Source organism: Salmo trutta, chromosome 1, assembly GCF_901001165.1.
Source record: "Salmo trutta chromosome 1, fSalTru1.1, whole genome shotgun sequence".
Taxonomy (NCBI): Eukaryota; Metazoa; Chordata; class Actinopteri; order Salmoniformes; family Salmonidae; genus Salmo; species Salmo trutta.
Window position 1 is genome coordinate 46,066,947 of NC_042957.1, and position 15,929 is coordinate 46,082,875.

Here is a 15,929-nt window from a genome sequence, read left to right on the forward strand (position 1 = left end):
ACAGTCACCTAAAAGGCCTGAGGACCACGGTCACAAAGAGCACACAACTAAGTAAAAATGTGATGAAACTGTTAAAATTCCATCTTGAAGTAGTGCTTTATTCCAAAGGGGAGAGAGAGCAGGCAAGCGTTTTACGGAAGTGGAGGAGGAGGGTGGGGTTTATGTGTGACTGAACCAGAATCTAGGGGCTTTTGGGGTCCTTTCTACTTCAGGAAGCGTTCAGGGGCATGGGCAGAGACATATATTATCTATTATATGGACCAGATACTCAAGTGGCCGTTCTAAAAAATAAAAAAAAATGAAAAGGAATGCCCTCAAAAATGGAAGGCAGAGGAGGCAAGCTCAGGTGGGACCATTCTAGCCAACGAGAGGGGAGATAAGCGTGTGAACAACAGGCACAACTCACATAGAAAGTGTTTTTTTTCCTTCTCAAAGTTGCCGGGATGTCACGTATCCTACTTATATCAGTACTCTCGTTAACAACCGAAGCATTATGAAACGTATATTCGAACAAATAAGCCTCACGTGGCAAATAAGCCATTACATTTTTGGTTGACCAAATTCGATACTTATTGACCTCCATCCAAAAACCCCTCGCTTGGTGAGCAAAACAAATAAAACGCCACCTGCTGGAGAATACATATTTTGGCCCCAGTCATCCCTCGCTTCGAGGCATAAATGGGCCGAAAATCTGTATTTTCCAGCAGGTGGCGGTTTTTCGTTTTTGTATGGGTATGGACCTCCTTTATTACCAGAAGAAGTAGATTATTGATGTCGCCTCTGCGCAGACGCCCATTACATCCATGTTGTCTCCGAAGAGGGAATCGGCGTCAGCAATACTGACGGAACGATTTAGATGTGTTTTTGTTTATTCGCATACATTTTTTTTTTAAATCCCACGAGGAATATGGAACTTCAAATGGCTGTCGTTAGGTAGAATGATGTGTTTGCAGTCAGCAACCGTGCTATTTATTTTTCTTAATGTTATGTAAGAACAGAGTCGGTACGCGGCGCCTCTTGTACGGAATTGAGGCGTAATAATGAATAACGCGCAAGATATGTCTCCTGATTTTGTCTTGATGCGCTTGGTTTCTGCGGCTGAATATGACCGATTGGACGATGAGAATTTGACGTTGGGCGGTGGAGTGGTTTCCGGATTCGGGAAAGCTGTCTTGGGTAATCATGGCAACAATATCAACAATGGGTTTGAATTTGATCCGAACAACCCCACAGCAGGCCCGGCGATTCCGAGCAATCCCTCCCCGCACTATAGTTCACAGGTCGAGAGCCGGACGGGAGCCCTTGACAGCGGCTTGATGCTGACTCGACCCTCAGCTTCTGATGCGCCTCAACCACCAGACTTCGCCGTGGCTCACCGCTTCGATTTCCCTCCTGGCGCGGGCAGAGGGTCGCGGGCTCAACTCATGGTGTTTCAGAACCTCCTTAGGACAAGCGACGGTGTTTTTGAATGCGGCCTCCAGCAACCTCCTGGCTTCCAGGTAAGTGAGGTTGATAAACAGGAAGCCAGTTCTGTCTGTGTCTTGATGACCAGTGACGACAACATGGATGTGCAACACCAGAGGCTTCAGTGGCACCCCATTATGAAGCTGTCCAAGGTGGTCACAGATGCTGGAGAGGGAGATGGGCTCTGCCACCGGCACCGCCTGGTCACTGATGCCACGGACTGGCCTCCGCTCCTGGACAAGTCCCCCCGCTTTGACATCCTGGACCCCAGGAAGACCAGTTCAACAGGGGACACGAACTACCACCACCTGGACGATACGGTGCTCAACCTGGCCCGGAGGCTGGGGGAGCTGGGCCAGGCCTCAGAGATGCTGCTGAAGGAGAGGGGAGAGATGACTCGCTGTTCCTGTCAGAGCATCCTGGCTTCGGCAACTGGGGGCATGGGCCCCGGAGAGGACCCTAGTGAAACCAGTGACGCCCTCCTTGTGCTGGAGGGCCTGGACTCGGAGGAAGTGGGGGAGCTAGGGATGGGCGGGGAGGAGTTTAAAGGTGGTGTCCCCGGGCAGGAGGGTGAGACGGACACGGGGCAGGACGGGCGGGGGGCTTTCTCCAGCGGTTCCCTCACGGGACTAATGAGGCAGGTACACAGGCTGGCCGGGGAGGCCCGTGCCTGTGACCCCCAGGTGTGTCCCTCCCCGTTGGATTCCCTGGGCTCTGCTGCAGCCTTAACATCTTCGTCCCTGTCTCTGGCCTCTAACACCACAGGCCAGCAGGCGGTGGAAGCCTCCGCCACCCTACCTGGCACCTTACCCTCACAGGACCCTCCCAGCCAAACCTCCCAGTCCCAGCACCAAAGCAGGGCCACAACGCCGAAGTTAGGGGTGATGTTGCGAGCCGCCTCACCCTTGGTAGTAGAGGGGGCAGCAGGGGGCGAGAAGACGACCAGAGGGAGGTCTAGGAAAGGCTCTCTGAAGATCCGTCTGAGCAAACTATTCCGGACCAAGAGCAGCAGCGGCTCCAGTCACCTACTGGACAAGAGGCCCTCGCTGGCCTCCTCCACATCCTCCGGGGGCAGCCAGATGGATGTGTGGGGCTCCGGATCCACCAGCACAGACCAGGACACAGGGAGGTGAGGTTAAGGAGAGGGAAGGGGACAGCCCTGGGTCTCTGACTGGGTCTTAAATAGTGTTGGTCTAGCTGGGGGGACTGGGAGAGGACAGGGTGGTGAAGCTGAGGGTACGCCGACAGCTCTGCGGTCTCGGCTAGTGTTGGTCTAGTACAGTTATCATTATAAGCTATTAGTGGCTTTACAGGGGATTATTGTATTGCTGGAGGCACTAAAACAATGTGGGCGTAGTAGAGTTATTATTATGGAAGTTAAGCTGTTAGTAGCTGAATGAAGGATGGTTATAGTGCCACAGGCACTAAAGGTAGACTAGTGGTTAGTGGAACTGCAGTCAATTTTCCCAGTGAGAGACACACATTTACATATATAACAGCTTTTAGCTCACCTTGTCAACAAAATCACGTTACTCTTTTTCAGTTGTTTTATGATTAGCGCTGAAAACAGTACAAGAAAGGTGATTAACTTATCATGTTCTTAAAGGAACATGCTGGAACTTGGGCCTATTGAGTAGTAGACCAAATGCTACAGTACAGTAACGTTTGAGAGGGTGATGACTCCAAATACTTTTGACTTTGATTACTAACTTAATCTCCCTTCTTATCCATGATGGCTTTATCATGTTCTGAACTCCCAATTCAGTGAAGATTCAAAATGTCAGCCAATGTTGTTCACACCTGCTATTATGTAGCCTTGACAGAATGCTCCATAGTTACTGAGATATTCTGGCATCCAAAATACAGTGCATGTTGCATTTCACCTCCTGGTATTATTTGGCATACCTCGGCACCATCCTGGTTCTACGCTGTATGTGCTGAAGCCAACTTTTCTACCGTTCTCAAGCCAAGGCCATACAGTCTGGCGTCATGACAATGAACAAACACAGAGACAAAGTTGGAGAAAAGCACAAGCAGACAGGAGCAGCAGGCAAAGGCTACCTCGCCACTTTGTCGTTTTATGTAACCTAGGCTGTCCACTCCATTTGGTTATCAACAGAAGCCTCTGGGGGAATCTTATGGGCTTGCCATACTAATGCCTTGTTTTCATCCTCATGCTGTTAGGGGCCTTTGTTTGTGTCGGAGGGATAGTGGTAAGATTAGGCCTAATGTATCAATGTCAGAGAGTGGCCCATGTTGCCTTATAGGCTTTAGTTTTGGCAGGAATCCACCACAGTATAACTGTGCCTATTTGGTTGCCAGTTGCCACCTTAGACATGTGGTTCCCTCCATTTGCCATGTAGATTTGGCCTAACAAATTTGTCGTGAATACAGTAGGCCATAGCAAGGACATGAACGTAGTATAGCAGTATATCCTTTTTCATTTTGTAGATGCCCTCAGTGCATTGTTTTTGCTTTATGTTGTTAAAAGTCAGGGGAAACAGTTGGAGCTCGATTTAATGAGGTCAGCCCGCGGATGTTGGACCAACTGCTAGTACAGTATGTGCGTTCATTCAACATGTCCTTTGAGAAATGTTCATGTCAGGAATTTTCAGGGTGTATAAGGGATAGGCTACATTAAAAAGGCTAAAACCCCCAAACCTAGTTCTTCTGAAATGCATACACTAGCACTTCCCTCTTTTAACAGCCCTGCTAATAGTAATATCTCATTTCTGTCATGTTTTGATTTTTTCTTATTATAAAAAAAAAAATGTTTAACTGTCGGGACAGCTGGCATCTTATTTGACCCTTCAAAGGCTCACTGGCTCACTGGCTGACTTGCTGTAGTCAAATCTAGGTCAGGTTCACGGTTCATGATCTAACCCAGCCAGCCAGTCATCATCATGTCTGTCTATCTGAGCACTGCTCCCCTTAGTTCCTATATGTTTCCTTTGATTCAGAACGCACAAACCTGAGATGTGTCGTTACTGAACATGACGGGAAATCAGTGTTCTACTCCAGGCAGTTTATTCTGTCCCTGCTCTCGGCGAACATGGCTCCTCTTTTAAGCGAGGGGAAATGGTGTGGGAAGGGAGGTGGGAAGGAGTTTGTAGGTGGAGTGGGGGGCTGAATATCAGCTGCTGTTTACCCCGCTGTGCATCAGGCTTAGCTCAAGCGGCATGCTGGGTATTCCCCACTATAGCACTGTCTCACACATACACACACACAAAAGCAGGCCCCCGCTGCACAGAGCAAAGGAATCTGGCAGCCAGCAATGCACAGCTATCACCCAGCCAGGCCTTCCAGAAGCTTTCCAAAAAATTCCCAAATGTGAAAGACTCGAGTGGTGCTTTGTTTTCGGGGGAAGAGTTAAGCTAAGGAGGGCTATCCAAACAAGAAGTTACACCACAGAAATGCTCCAATCAACGAAGGATCATGTAATCAGAGGAGCTCTTTGTGCTTCTTCATATCAGTTTAATAGCATAAATCTTAAGCATATCTTCTTGCTTCAGAAAATAGGCTATATATATATATATATATATATATATATATATATATATATATATATATATATATATATATATATTTATATATTTTTTTTTTTTTTTTTTTTTAATCGAACAAGTCTTTTGGAATAGACAACACCCTCAAGACCCTCGGTGATAATTTTGCATCGCTGGCTGCTGACTTCACAGGGTCAATGTAAGCTGATTCGAGGGCAGTCTGTTAGATCATGGCTGGTCAGATCCTCTAGCCAGAGGTAAGCGTATGACCCACTACATCCCAGAGGGGTGGGTGGCAGAGATGGATCTCAGTCCTTGGTGTTGAGGCACAGTGTACCCTTGAGAAATAGGCCACTGGTTTCTCCTGTACCAGCTATAGTAGCTCGTACAGTTGAAGACTTGAAAAGTCATGAGGCTGAGAGAGATGGTTCAACGTGAATGGTGTGGGATTGAAGTGTAGCTGATAATACTGGTTCTTAGGACTATATAAGGGCTTCTCTTATGTTTGACCCTCTCTCCGTCTCTCCACAGCAAACTCCAGCACTCCAGGCCCCAAAGTGCCTTCTCTCCGGTGGCCTTCGGTCCTGCCTTCACCGGTAATTGTGTGTACTTGAGTGTTCGTGCGCATCTATTTCTTGAATGTGCCGTTTAGCTTTATGTCGACGTATATGGGTCGGTAATGGGTGCTTGTGCTCGGGAGAGTGTGCGACTCACATACGCATGTTCACTTATGTGCCGTATAGGATCTCTTGCTCTTTTTTTCCCCCTCCCCCTCTCTGTTTCTCATTTTCTGTCCCTGGATCTCTCCCTCCAGGTGAGACTGTGTCCCTGGTAGACGTGGATATTTCTCGTAGAGGGGTGAACTCTCTGCAACCCCCGACACCTCCACCTCCGCCCAGACGAAGCCTCAGTCTGCTGGGTACTTTCCTCTCTTTCTTGCTTACGTTTCCTTGATGTTTCTTCTGTCACCTCACCCTCTTCTCCATATGCTCCCCTGCTGCTGGGCTGCCCCTTTTCACTTTTTTTTTCTTTCTGGGCCCTTTTCTCCTTTTCCACAAAAACATTGATGTAAATACAAAAGTACATTGAGGATTTGTGTAAGGGCCAGACGTTTCAAAAAAAGATATATATATATCTTGCGGGTTAGAAAAGGTGGATGGGAGTTAAGCATGGTTAGTTTCTCCAATCTCAATAGCTGTAGTTGCTGCCTCAATGTTTTCTAGTTGGCATGTGTGTAACGGTTCACTGTGTAAACCAATTTCAGAAACTCAATAGTTATATACGTGTTAGGACAGACACTAACACATTTATGGTTCGGTGCCACTTGGGTTTCAGTACAACAATGTCACAGAAAACCAATGAGTCTTCAAATGCATTAGGCCTTGTGACTTACGGTACAGGATCAGAATTGCAGGACGGAATTTGATTTGGTTGAAGAAGCTCTGTCTGTCTGTCTGTCTGTCTGTCTGTCTGTCTGTCTGTCTGTCTGTCTGTCTGTCTGTCTGTCTGTCTGTCTGTCTGTCTGTCTGTCTGTCTGTCTGTCTGTCTGTCTGTCTGTCTGTCTTACTCCTAGCTTTCCTGTCTGCATTGCAACTGAGTCATCTCTCTGTTCCTCTTTCTGTTGGCTGTGTTGGCCTCAGACGAGGTGTGGGTTTCTTTCTTTAGACCGTGTTCTAGTAGGCTAGCGCTAATTAGCATTAGTAGTGTGGTCGATGCCAAGGCCGAGACCGTCATCAGGCTGAAGATACACACAAGTCGCGATGCAGTCAGGATCAGACAACGGTATGGAGAGCACTTGCGTTGCTGAGGTGCAGGTCGTTTTTGTATGACTAATGATCCCACATTTCCCTATTAGCCTACTTCATACCTATTCCTCTAGCTTCTAAAGCCATTCTGGTTCCTCTGACCTGGGCATCCGGCCACACTTCCTCGACACGCGACAATCATTAGGGGCTTAACATCCAGGTTGTGATAGAGGTTTTGTCCATTTTAATGTAGGATGACGATACTGGAGGACAAATGAGACTAAGGGAATGGGGTTACAGATGGGTATTTGCTCGATGCCTTGCTATGCCAACGTCTGTCCAGCTTGGTGATCTGCCACTGCTTTCTTCATATGCTCTGCCTGGTGTCATTGTCGCTCTGTGACCTGATTGTAACATCACTGTGTGTCGGGATTCCACTTCTGACACCAGCAGTACCCAGTTTGGACGTGAGACAAACGGTGACTATCCATTCTTGTGGTTCTTTTGAGGCAAAATGTTAGCTCTGTAATGTTTCCACCAACAGTCCTTTGTCTTATAGTGTGACATTCAGCCATCGGTATGATCAACTTAAAAGGAAGCCAGAGGAAGCCCACATTGTCATTTGATCTTTGTAAAGTTCAGGGTGGTGGTGGGCAGCAGCTCGGGCCTTTCCTAGAGAGTGGCGTGGGGGGTCTCCATGCAGTCGCTGCCCCCTGCGGCCCCTTCATCCCTCCCATGCCTTCATCCAGCATAGCCTCAGCCTCAATGGTAAGAGCAAAGCCGGGGCAAGACAGGTCAAGGGGGCTTACCAGTGGGGCACAGAGAGAGACTCATAAAGACATAGGCTGGAGAACTGAAAAATCTTAGGAAATGTTTTAGAAGGGTACACGGCCCATTTTACGGTGACATATCTAACTCATTTCAGTTGGACGGCTGTTAAATCAACTCGATAGATGGTGGCCAGTTTTCTCAAGTAATGAAGGGGTTAAAAATGAGTTGCATTGATTCACCAGCAGTTCATTTGAACTTCTATTGTTTGAGACCCAACAAATACAGTAGGAGAAGAGAGCCAATACAACTTGCTAATGGGATCAATTTATCATATTTACTATGACACAAAGGTTGACATTTGAATGTCCCCTCTTCTGTTTTTAACGTTGTTATAAAGTATGTGGTCATTGCATTGGTGCAAAGCCAGTATTGTTTCTGGACACTTTTTAATGAGTTTGGTAAACAGATGTTCTGCTGCGGTAGGGTTAATGTTTGGGCTATTATTGCTTTCCCTAACATGGTTTCTTCTTCCGCCTCCTGTAACCATTTGCATATGCACATACTAGCGTTGTTATTTTGTAATCTACTGAGCAACGTTATATAGTCCGAAATTATAGTGCGCAGTTAGAGCTGACGCGTTTCCGTAGTCTTTGCAATTCCGTGTTCTGACACAGAATCGTACATCCTTCTACATTGATATCCGAACATTGTGAAACATTGCGACCTCCCGAATAAGCCCCTGCAGGTTTACCGGACCATTTCTCTTGGTTTAATAGGGTCGGCTCAAAGAAAGGCCTTGTTAAAGTGGCGTGGTCAGAGGCAGCAGGGAAGGAAAAGTAACATGGGGATCCCTAATGAAGAACGAGATTTAGGAAGAGGCAGATAATGATACTCATTATCATTTCAGGAAAAGGATAGCGTTGATCGCCATCTCTGGAAAATGAAGAAATCATAGTTTAATCGGAGATGTCACATTGTGCACACGGGACGTATGATTGTGCCCAGTTAAGCCTGGTCGATTTGCATGATGTTAAAACGTGTCTGGTTGAATGATTTGGTGATTATATTCAGACAGACTGGTGAGATTGTCAGAGGCCGATGAAGTGACTGTGTCCATTTGATGGCTGTCTGTACCCGAAATAGACATTAACTTATAGGCTACTCCAGTACATGCATGATACAGACGTATTCATTATATTATCACAGACGTGTCATTACACACAATATTTTAACCTAAAACGGTGGCTCCGATTATCTTATTTGTTTTTTAGGTCACATAGTCAGGACAATGACGCACAAGTGCTTTCCCTGAGGTACACACTTGCTCATGCTTCTTTTAAGCAGGGTGAATTTATGGCTAACTTGGCAACAACTTCTGGAAATACCATGCGTTTTCTAATGCCGATTTTACAGAATGTTCTCGTAGCCACAATTGCGAGTGAATGATGAACCCTGGATCTGAGTGTGTGGCGCCCTGTGTTTCAGATACCTTCCTGCGGGGCCTCCCCCGGCCCATTCCGCTGCCTGGCGGCGCCCAGAACCCGTCTCGGGTGGACCAGCGCCCCATGCTGTGCCCACTGAGCCGCCCCGATGCCAGCAGCTTTGCCAGCAGCCTCCGAGAACTGGAAAAAGTAGGACATGTCACGTGTACATGAGCACATTGACATTCTTACAGACACAGTGCTAGATTCAGACATAGTCAATGTTCCCTTAAGCTGCGTGCACGGGCGCGCAGCTCCCCCAGGACTGCCGCACATAAGAAATATCAGCCTGCGCAGAGAAGCACGAGATTGAACTTGAATTGCCAATATTTGCCACTTTCCATTCAACACACCGAAACAAACTATGCAAGAGATTTTCTTGTAGGCGGAACGCACCGGAGTAGGATTCTATTGCATTAACAGGCACGACTCAGCCTGTACTCTGCACACCAGTGCGGCAAAACCAATCAGAGCTGCAGTATCCTAATGTGCAAATAGAACATTGCCATATATGGATCTGTGTCATTCACATTGAACTGGACTGTGTTTACAGCATGAGTGGTCGTGAGTAGATGCACTTGTTTTGAGATCAAAGCAAGAGCTGCATGTAACCACGTGTGCACATTTGTTCATATTATTTGATAGTGAGTTATTAGCCCAGTTATAGTTCATTTCTAGTCAACAATGGGGGAGTGGTTGCTTTCTACAAGAGCACAAAACGTGAATTTCTAGTCATCTTTGAAAAGCGAGTCAGGTAAAGAGTCTTAAAGCGGCAGTGTTGTATTTTGAGACCAGGCTTGAATAAGCCAAGTGGGCGAAGGGTAGCATAATTTCTCTGATTCTCTAATAATGGTATGGGAGTAATAATTAACTTTATTTTGGAAAGTGGTTTCTTGCATCAAACAACTCATTTTCAGTCACCTTGTCTGAAGGACAAGTGGATAAATGGGTTAATGCCAAGCCCTGCTTTTTCCCCCCCAAAAGTCTCACGGAATGAAGGCCTACATTGAACACCACACATTGGCTACTACTGTAGGCTGCTGTTTCCATGTTAAAATCTAAAGGGATGCATTTTCTCCATTGTTTTTATGGAAGGCCACTCTGATAGGCCTACCTTATGATCAAATAGCCACAGTAGGCTTCTTGGGCACAGGTATAACTCTATCTTAAAATGGTTACAGCCTCGGTGTTCACAATAAACGCGGGCCAGAAGTTGCACAGAATTTTCACAACATTCAAGTTTGCGCTCAGCAGACCTAAAAATGTGTACGTGCCGAAAAAAAATAAGAGGTAACATTGGACACGGTGCTAGGTTCGGACACGGTGCTAGGTTCGGACACGGTGCTAGGTTCGGACACGGTGCTAGGTTCGGACACGGTGCTAGGTTCGGACACGGTGCTAGGTTCGGACACGGTGCTAGGATATCAAATGTATTTATAAAGCCCTTTTTACATCAGCAGAAACCAAGCCTAAAACCCTGAACAGCAAGCAATGCAGGTGTAGAAGCATGGAAAATCTAGGAAAAACTCCCTAGAAAGGCAGGAACCTAGGAAGAAACCTGGAGAGGAACCAGGTTCTGAGTGGTGGCCAGTCCTCTTCTGGCTGTGCCGGGTGAAGATTATAAGAATACATGGCCATTAAGGCCAGATCGTTCTTCAAGATGTTCAAACGTTCATAGATGACCAGCAGGGTCAAATAATAATCACAGTGGTTGTAGAGGGTGCAACAGGTCAGCACCTCAGAAGTAAATGTCAATTGGCTTTTCATAGCTGAGCATTCAGAGGTCGAGACAGCAGATGTGGTAGGGGGGGGGGGGGGGGGGGGAGGGTTGAAAACAGCAGGTCTGGGGCAAGGTAGCATGTCCGGTGAACAGGTCAGGGTTCTATAGCCGCAGGCAGAACAGTTGGAACTGGAGCAACAGCACGACAAGGTAGCACGTCTGGTGAACAGGTCAGGGTTCCATAGCCACAGGCAAAACGGCAGAAACTGGATCAGCAACACGACCAGGTGGACTGGGGACAGCCAGGAGTCATCAGGCCAGGTACTCCTGAGGCAAGGTCCTCTGAGAGAATTAGAGAGAGATGGGAGTATTAGAGGGAGAGGGAGAGATGGGAGAATTAGAGGGAGCATACTTAAATTCACACCGGACACCAGATAAGACAGGAGAAATACACCAGAAGGACAGACTGACCCTGGCCCCCGGCACATAGACTACTGCAGGCTGAGACGGGGGGCCAGGGACACTGTGGCCCCGTCTGACGATATCCCCGCACAGTGTCAACCAGGCAGGATATAACCCCACCCACTTTGCCAAAGCACAGCCCCCACACCACTAGAGGGATATCAACAGACCACCAATTTACTACCCTGAAACAAGGCTGAGTATAGACGCAGAGCTAGGCTCCGACACATTGCTAGGCTCCGGCACAGAGGAGTGTTCGTAAATTCACTCTGAAGTGCCAGAGTGCGCTCTGGGCGTTTGTAAATTCAGAGCGTTGTCAGATTCTCAGTTCGTAAATTCAGAACGTTCAGAGCGCACACTGGACGCCCTGGCCGAGGAGTAGGGTTGATCCCAGAGTTCTGACCTCAAAACGGCAGTCAAGCACTAGCCTGCTAGCTACTTCCAGACACAATTGAGAGAACACCTCATTCTGACCATTTTACTCGCCCTAGCAGAGCTGGTTAGGCTGTTTTCATGTTATCCAGTGCATTGGTGACTGATGCTGACAACAATTTAATTACGCTTTTTTGCCGACGTTTACTGGCACCGGCCATATTCAACGGGTGTTGGGCGTTTGTAAATTCATCAGTTATTCTGCGCTCTGGCGAGAGTGCTCTGAAATCGGAGTAGAGTGAATTTACAAACGTGCCCAGAACTAGATTCAGTTAGACAAGACTAAGATGATGACAAACGCATCCCAGAACACAGGCAAATACTTCTAACACCACTTGTCTTTCGATGTGCGTTGCGTGCGTGTATATTTGATGTGAATTTGTCTGCGTCTGTGTGATCATAGTGTGGCTGGTACTGGGGTCCTATGAACTGGGAGGATGCAGAGATGAAGCTGAAGGCCAAGCCAGACGGAGCGTTCCTGGTGAGGGACAGCTCTGACCCCCGGTACATCCTCAGCCTCAGCTTCCGCTCCCAGGGAGTCACACACCACACACGCATGGAGCACTACAGAGGTGAGTTACACACACACACACACAAGCAGGCATGCACATACACACACGCTACATGTACTCTACGGTAGGGCTGTTCCGATCTGGCTGTACTCGTAATCGTGTCCGGAAATTGAGTTGATAGTCGAATCGGATGATACTCGTGATCAGAAAAAGTGGTAGTGTTTAATATACCTAAATAGATCTTGGCAAAATGCCCATCTCCCTGCACGTTTATAGACCAAACTAGCTTCAGATGAGGAGCAGCGCGCGGCGGGATGTCTGGCAGGACCAACGTACTGCCCGCCCTTCTCTTTACAGACAGGCAAACTAATCAGTTGAGTTACTTAGACCATGTAGCACCTAGCACTTTATTAAAAGATCCACGATGGCATGCCAAAAAGTATTTTTCTTCCATTCACTGATAATTAAAAAAAATGGCAATCGTATCATAACAATTGCACATATCTGTTACGATCCTGTTCTGTCAGACTACTCTGCACGCCCCTACTCTACATGCACTCTCATGCAGCACTTTTTTACTAAAGATGTAAGCCATTTACACACATTTTAGATGGCTTCATGTTGTCTTCATTTTGGATGGTTTCATGTTGTCTTGCCATTGGATGGTTTCACGTCGTGTCTTGCCATTGTGCTAAATACTATCTTTAGGGTGTCTTATTGATTGGTATTTTTCTCTCTTTGTTCACAGGAACCTTCAGCCTCTGGTGTCACCCAAAGTTTGAGGACCGCTGTCATTCTGTGGTGGAGTTTATCGAACGGGCCATCATGCACTCCAAGAACGGAAAATTCCTTTACTTCCTGCGTTCACGGGTCCCAGGTAAGAACCTACCAATCAGAGTGGGACACATCTAAATGACAGCTCTGTCACTGTATATGGACCTGAATCATAGGTTATATTCAGCACCATTTAAAGTTGCTATTACTAACACCTATTTAGCACTGGGTTGTCATAATTAATTAGGGCATAGATTTGTTTTGACTTTACTATATTTTTGCAATTAGTGTTGTATTTGTATATGGTGGAGAATGTAGTTCACTATCTAGGGTAGAATTTAGTATGCTTATGATGTGTGTTCCTGCCAATGATGTACATTAATGTGTATGACTATGGTTCCTCCTCCAGGCCTCCCCCCGACCCCGGTCCAGCTGCTGTACCCAGTGTCCCGCTTCAGCAGTGTCAAGTCCCTGCAGCACCTCTGTCGCTTCTGCATTCGTCAGCTGGTCCGCATAGACCACATCCAGGAGCTCCCCCTGCCCACGTACGTAGAAACACAACACATAGATCTGCCCACATTATAGAAACAACACATAGACCACATTCAAGAGCTCCGGCTGCACATTTACATGCACTGCCCTGCCTGTATAGACAAGTGGCCCATGATATAGTGCCCTCTAGTGTACAAAATAAGTGAAACATCCGAAGGCTGACAAGATGCATATTGGGATTTGTGTGCAATGGTGGGAGTGTTTTAAGATATTGACATAATGGAAGATTTTGATAGTGTGTATTGGGATGGTTATATTTTATATCCATTAGTACACACAGGCAGATAGTTTTGCATTGGAAGGGCTTGTATAAAATGTACCCCGCCTCTTCCTGTAGGCCTCTCATAGTCTACCTGCGAAAGTTCTACTACTACGATCCTGAGGAGGAGATGTACATGTCAATCAAGGAGATGGGGCGGGACACGACCACCCAACTGGCGACTGGCCAGCCGGAGTCTCAAACGTAGCATTTGGAAGATCATTGGATCAAGTGAGTGATGGGCCATCAATTGAGCAGTGTTGTGAAATACGTTTATACTGAAATACCCTATTCGGTACATTATACAATTGACTTTTCAATATATTTTCCATGAAAACATTGTGGTGTGCATTGTTTAGTGAGGCCACTAGTCAGTGCATATAATGTCTTTATCCTTTGATGTTGCAGGTTTTTTTATACATGGGAGCAGCTTACCTGAAGACTGATGGTGACTGTGCTTGGGGACAGTCTCACTCAAACCCTCTTGTGCCAGACTGTGCACTAATCAGCGCTCTTGGTTGACTCGGTATCCGGACATCTGGGGCAGGGTTTTGGATGATCCACCCTCCTCCCTTTTTGATTGGCCCACAGAAACTGGAGGAGGGGCAGGGGATGAGGAAACTGCACTCACCCGGCCAGTGAGGAAGATATCTGACCGCGGGGCTGAACTGGAAGAGCTGACTGACTACTTGCCATTGTGCTAACTACAGTAAGCCCCCCCCCAGCTAAGACTGGATGTCACTGCAACGTTGAAACGAGCGCACCCTTGAGCTGGAGGCTAAGACGATAGGTTGAGAGTCGAAGTATATGGAACCAAATCAGTTTTGGAAAACGATGCACTCGTCCTTTTTTTGTACACCTGCTCTGAAAAGGTCTGGGAAAAGGGACAGCTCGTTGTTTGGACCAGAGTATAAAAAGTTGTCTATTGTATGTCAGCCAAGGCAGAGAAACTGTACCCACCTTTCTGATCTGATGCATTCTCAACTACAGAGAAATATAATTTTTCCTCTTAAAATATTTGGTTGCCACTTGTTTGATCGGCACCTTTTTTGAATTGACTGCCTGAGGTGTGTGTGTCTGCGTGCCTGTATGTGTGTGTAAATACTGTGTGTTGGCGTTAACTCTGGTTATCCACCAACAGCTATTTGGTGGCGTAACATCACTGGAGGATATCGTGGTTGGCTCTCAACTCTGGAATCCAACTGGAATTCTCTTGCTATACTGTCATTGAGCAAATGCGTCACCAGAACAAATAATAATAAAACTTGATGGAATTTAAAACATGAGAAAAGCTCCTTTATGTCTCTGGCCGAGATTCAATCCAAGGCGACCAACAGGAAAGGCACATTATTGGCTGTTCAGTGTGTTGCTCTATAATGTTCTTTGGATTGAGTATTGACCTGTCTGTCTGTGCTTGTGATTGTCTCCCCAACCAAACATACCCTACCACAGAACTACGTTTTTCTTCTTCACTACAGTCATGTTGGTAAGTAGACACTAGTTGGCGCCAGAACCCTGAGGAGGACCAAATTATACCATCCTGCAGTCTACACTCCCAGCTCCACCCCACACACCCCCACAGTAGCTAACAATGTTAGGGTAGTTGCAGCATCTCATTTACATCTCATCAGGATCTCCTCCATGTCTAGGCCTACAAGAGCCTTCGGTAAGACTGGTTGGAAACAATGGCATGTGAAGAGGTATACAAACCATATCCGTACGTTCTATATGATAAACCTTTACAACATATTGAGATATACCTGGTATAAGTTAGAGGTAGCCAACCTTTATTTTCTAGATATTTTCAAGGTTATATTTTGGTGGTTGGTCTCCGTGTGTGTGTGTGTGTGTGTGTATGTGCTTTTTTGCTCCCCAATGTCCCTCTGATAAACGTTTATTCTCTGGCAATATCACCGCAGGGGAACAGTATGCTGATGTGTAAATTGACAAAGCAGTGAGGGTGTGCATGTATTTACTGTTGGTGTATGTGTGCACTGAATTCGTCAATGTATCTACCTGGTGGAGTGTGTACTCATACAGTATGCATGTCCTTTATTTAGGCTAATGTGTGAGATGCAGCACATAAATAGAAGACTTGACTAAAATAATAGTTGATGGTTCGGGTGTGTGCAATGACTTTGTGTGAGGACATTTGTTAATGCAACAAGGCCCGAGCTGCAAAATGAGAAAGAGGGGCCAGAATTTGAATAGAGCTTTATGAGAGATCAGCAGCACCAGTGGAGGCTGCTGAGGG

General features: G+C 46.6%; 1 protein-coding gene across 4 annotated transcripts; it reads left to right on the forward strand.

The window, feature by feature from the left end:
- Positions 1-768: 768 nt before the first annotated feature.
- Positions 769-14,961, forward strand: LOC115197225 (suppressor of cytokine signaling 7). 4 transcript variants are annotated; one of them, XM_029758561.1, is made up of 9 exons: positions 769-2,593; positions 5,499-5,569; positions 5,782-5,886; positions 8,969-9,114; positions 11,982-12,150; positions 12,839-12,967; positions 13,274-13,409; positions 13,754-13,906; positions 14,084-14,961. In XM_029758561.1, the coding sequence occupies exons 1-8, from the start codon at positions 1,041-1,043 to the stop codon at positions 13,881-13,883; spliced, it is 2,439 nt and encodes an 812-aa protein (XP_029614421.1). In that variant the 5' UTR covers positions 769-1,040; the 3' UTR covers positions 13,884-13,906; positions 14,084-14,961. The 4 variants fall into 4 exon arrangements, with proteins under 4 accessions (XP_029614421.1, XP_029614429.1, XP_029614437.1 ...); XM_029758569.1 differs by having other exon boundaries at positions 770-2,593; positions 5,499-5,563; XM_029758577.1 differs by lacking the exon at positions 5,782-5,886 and having other exon boundaries at positions 770-2,593.
- The last annotated feature ends 968 nt before the right edge of the window (positions 14,962-15,929 follow it).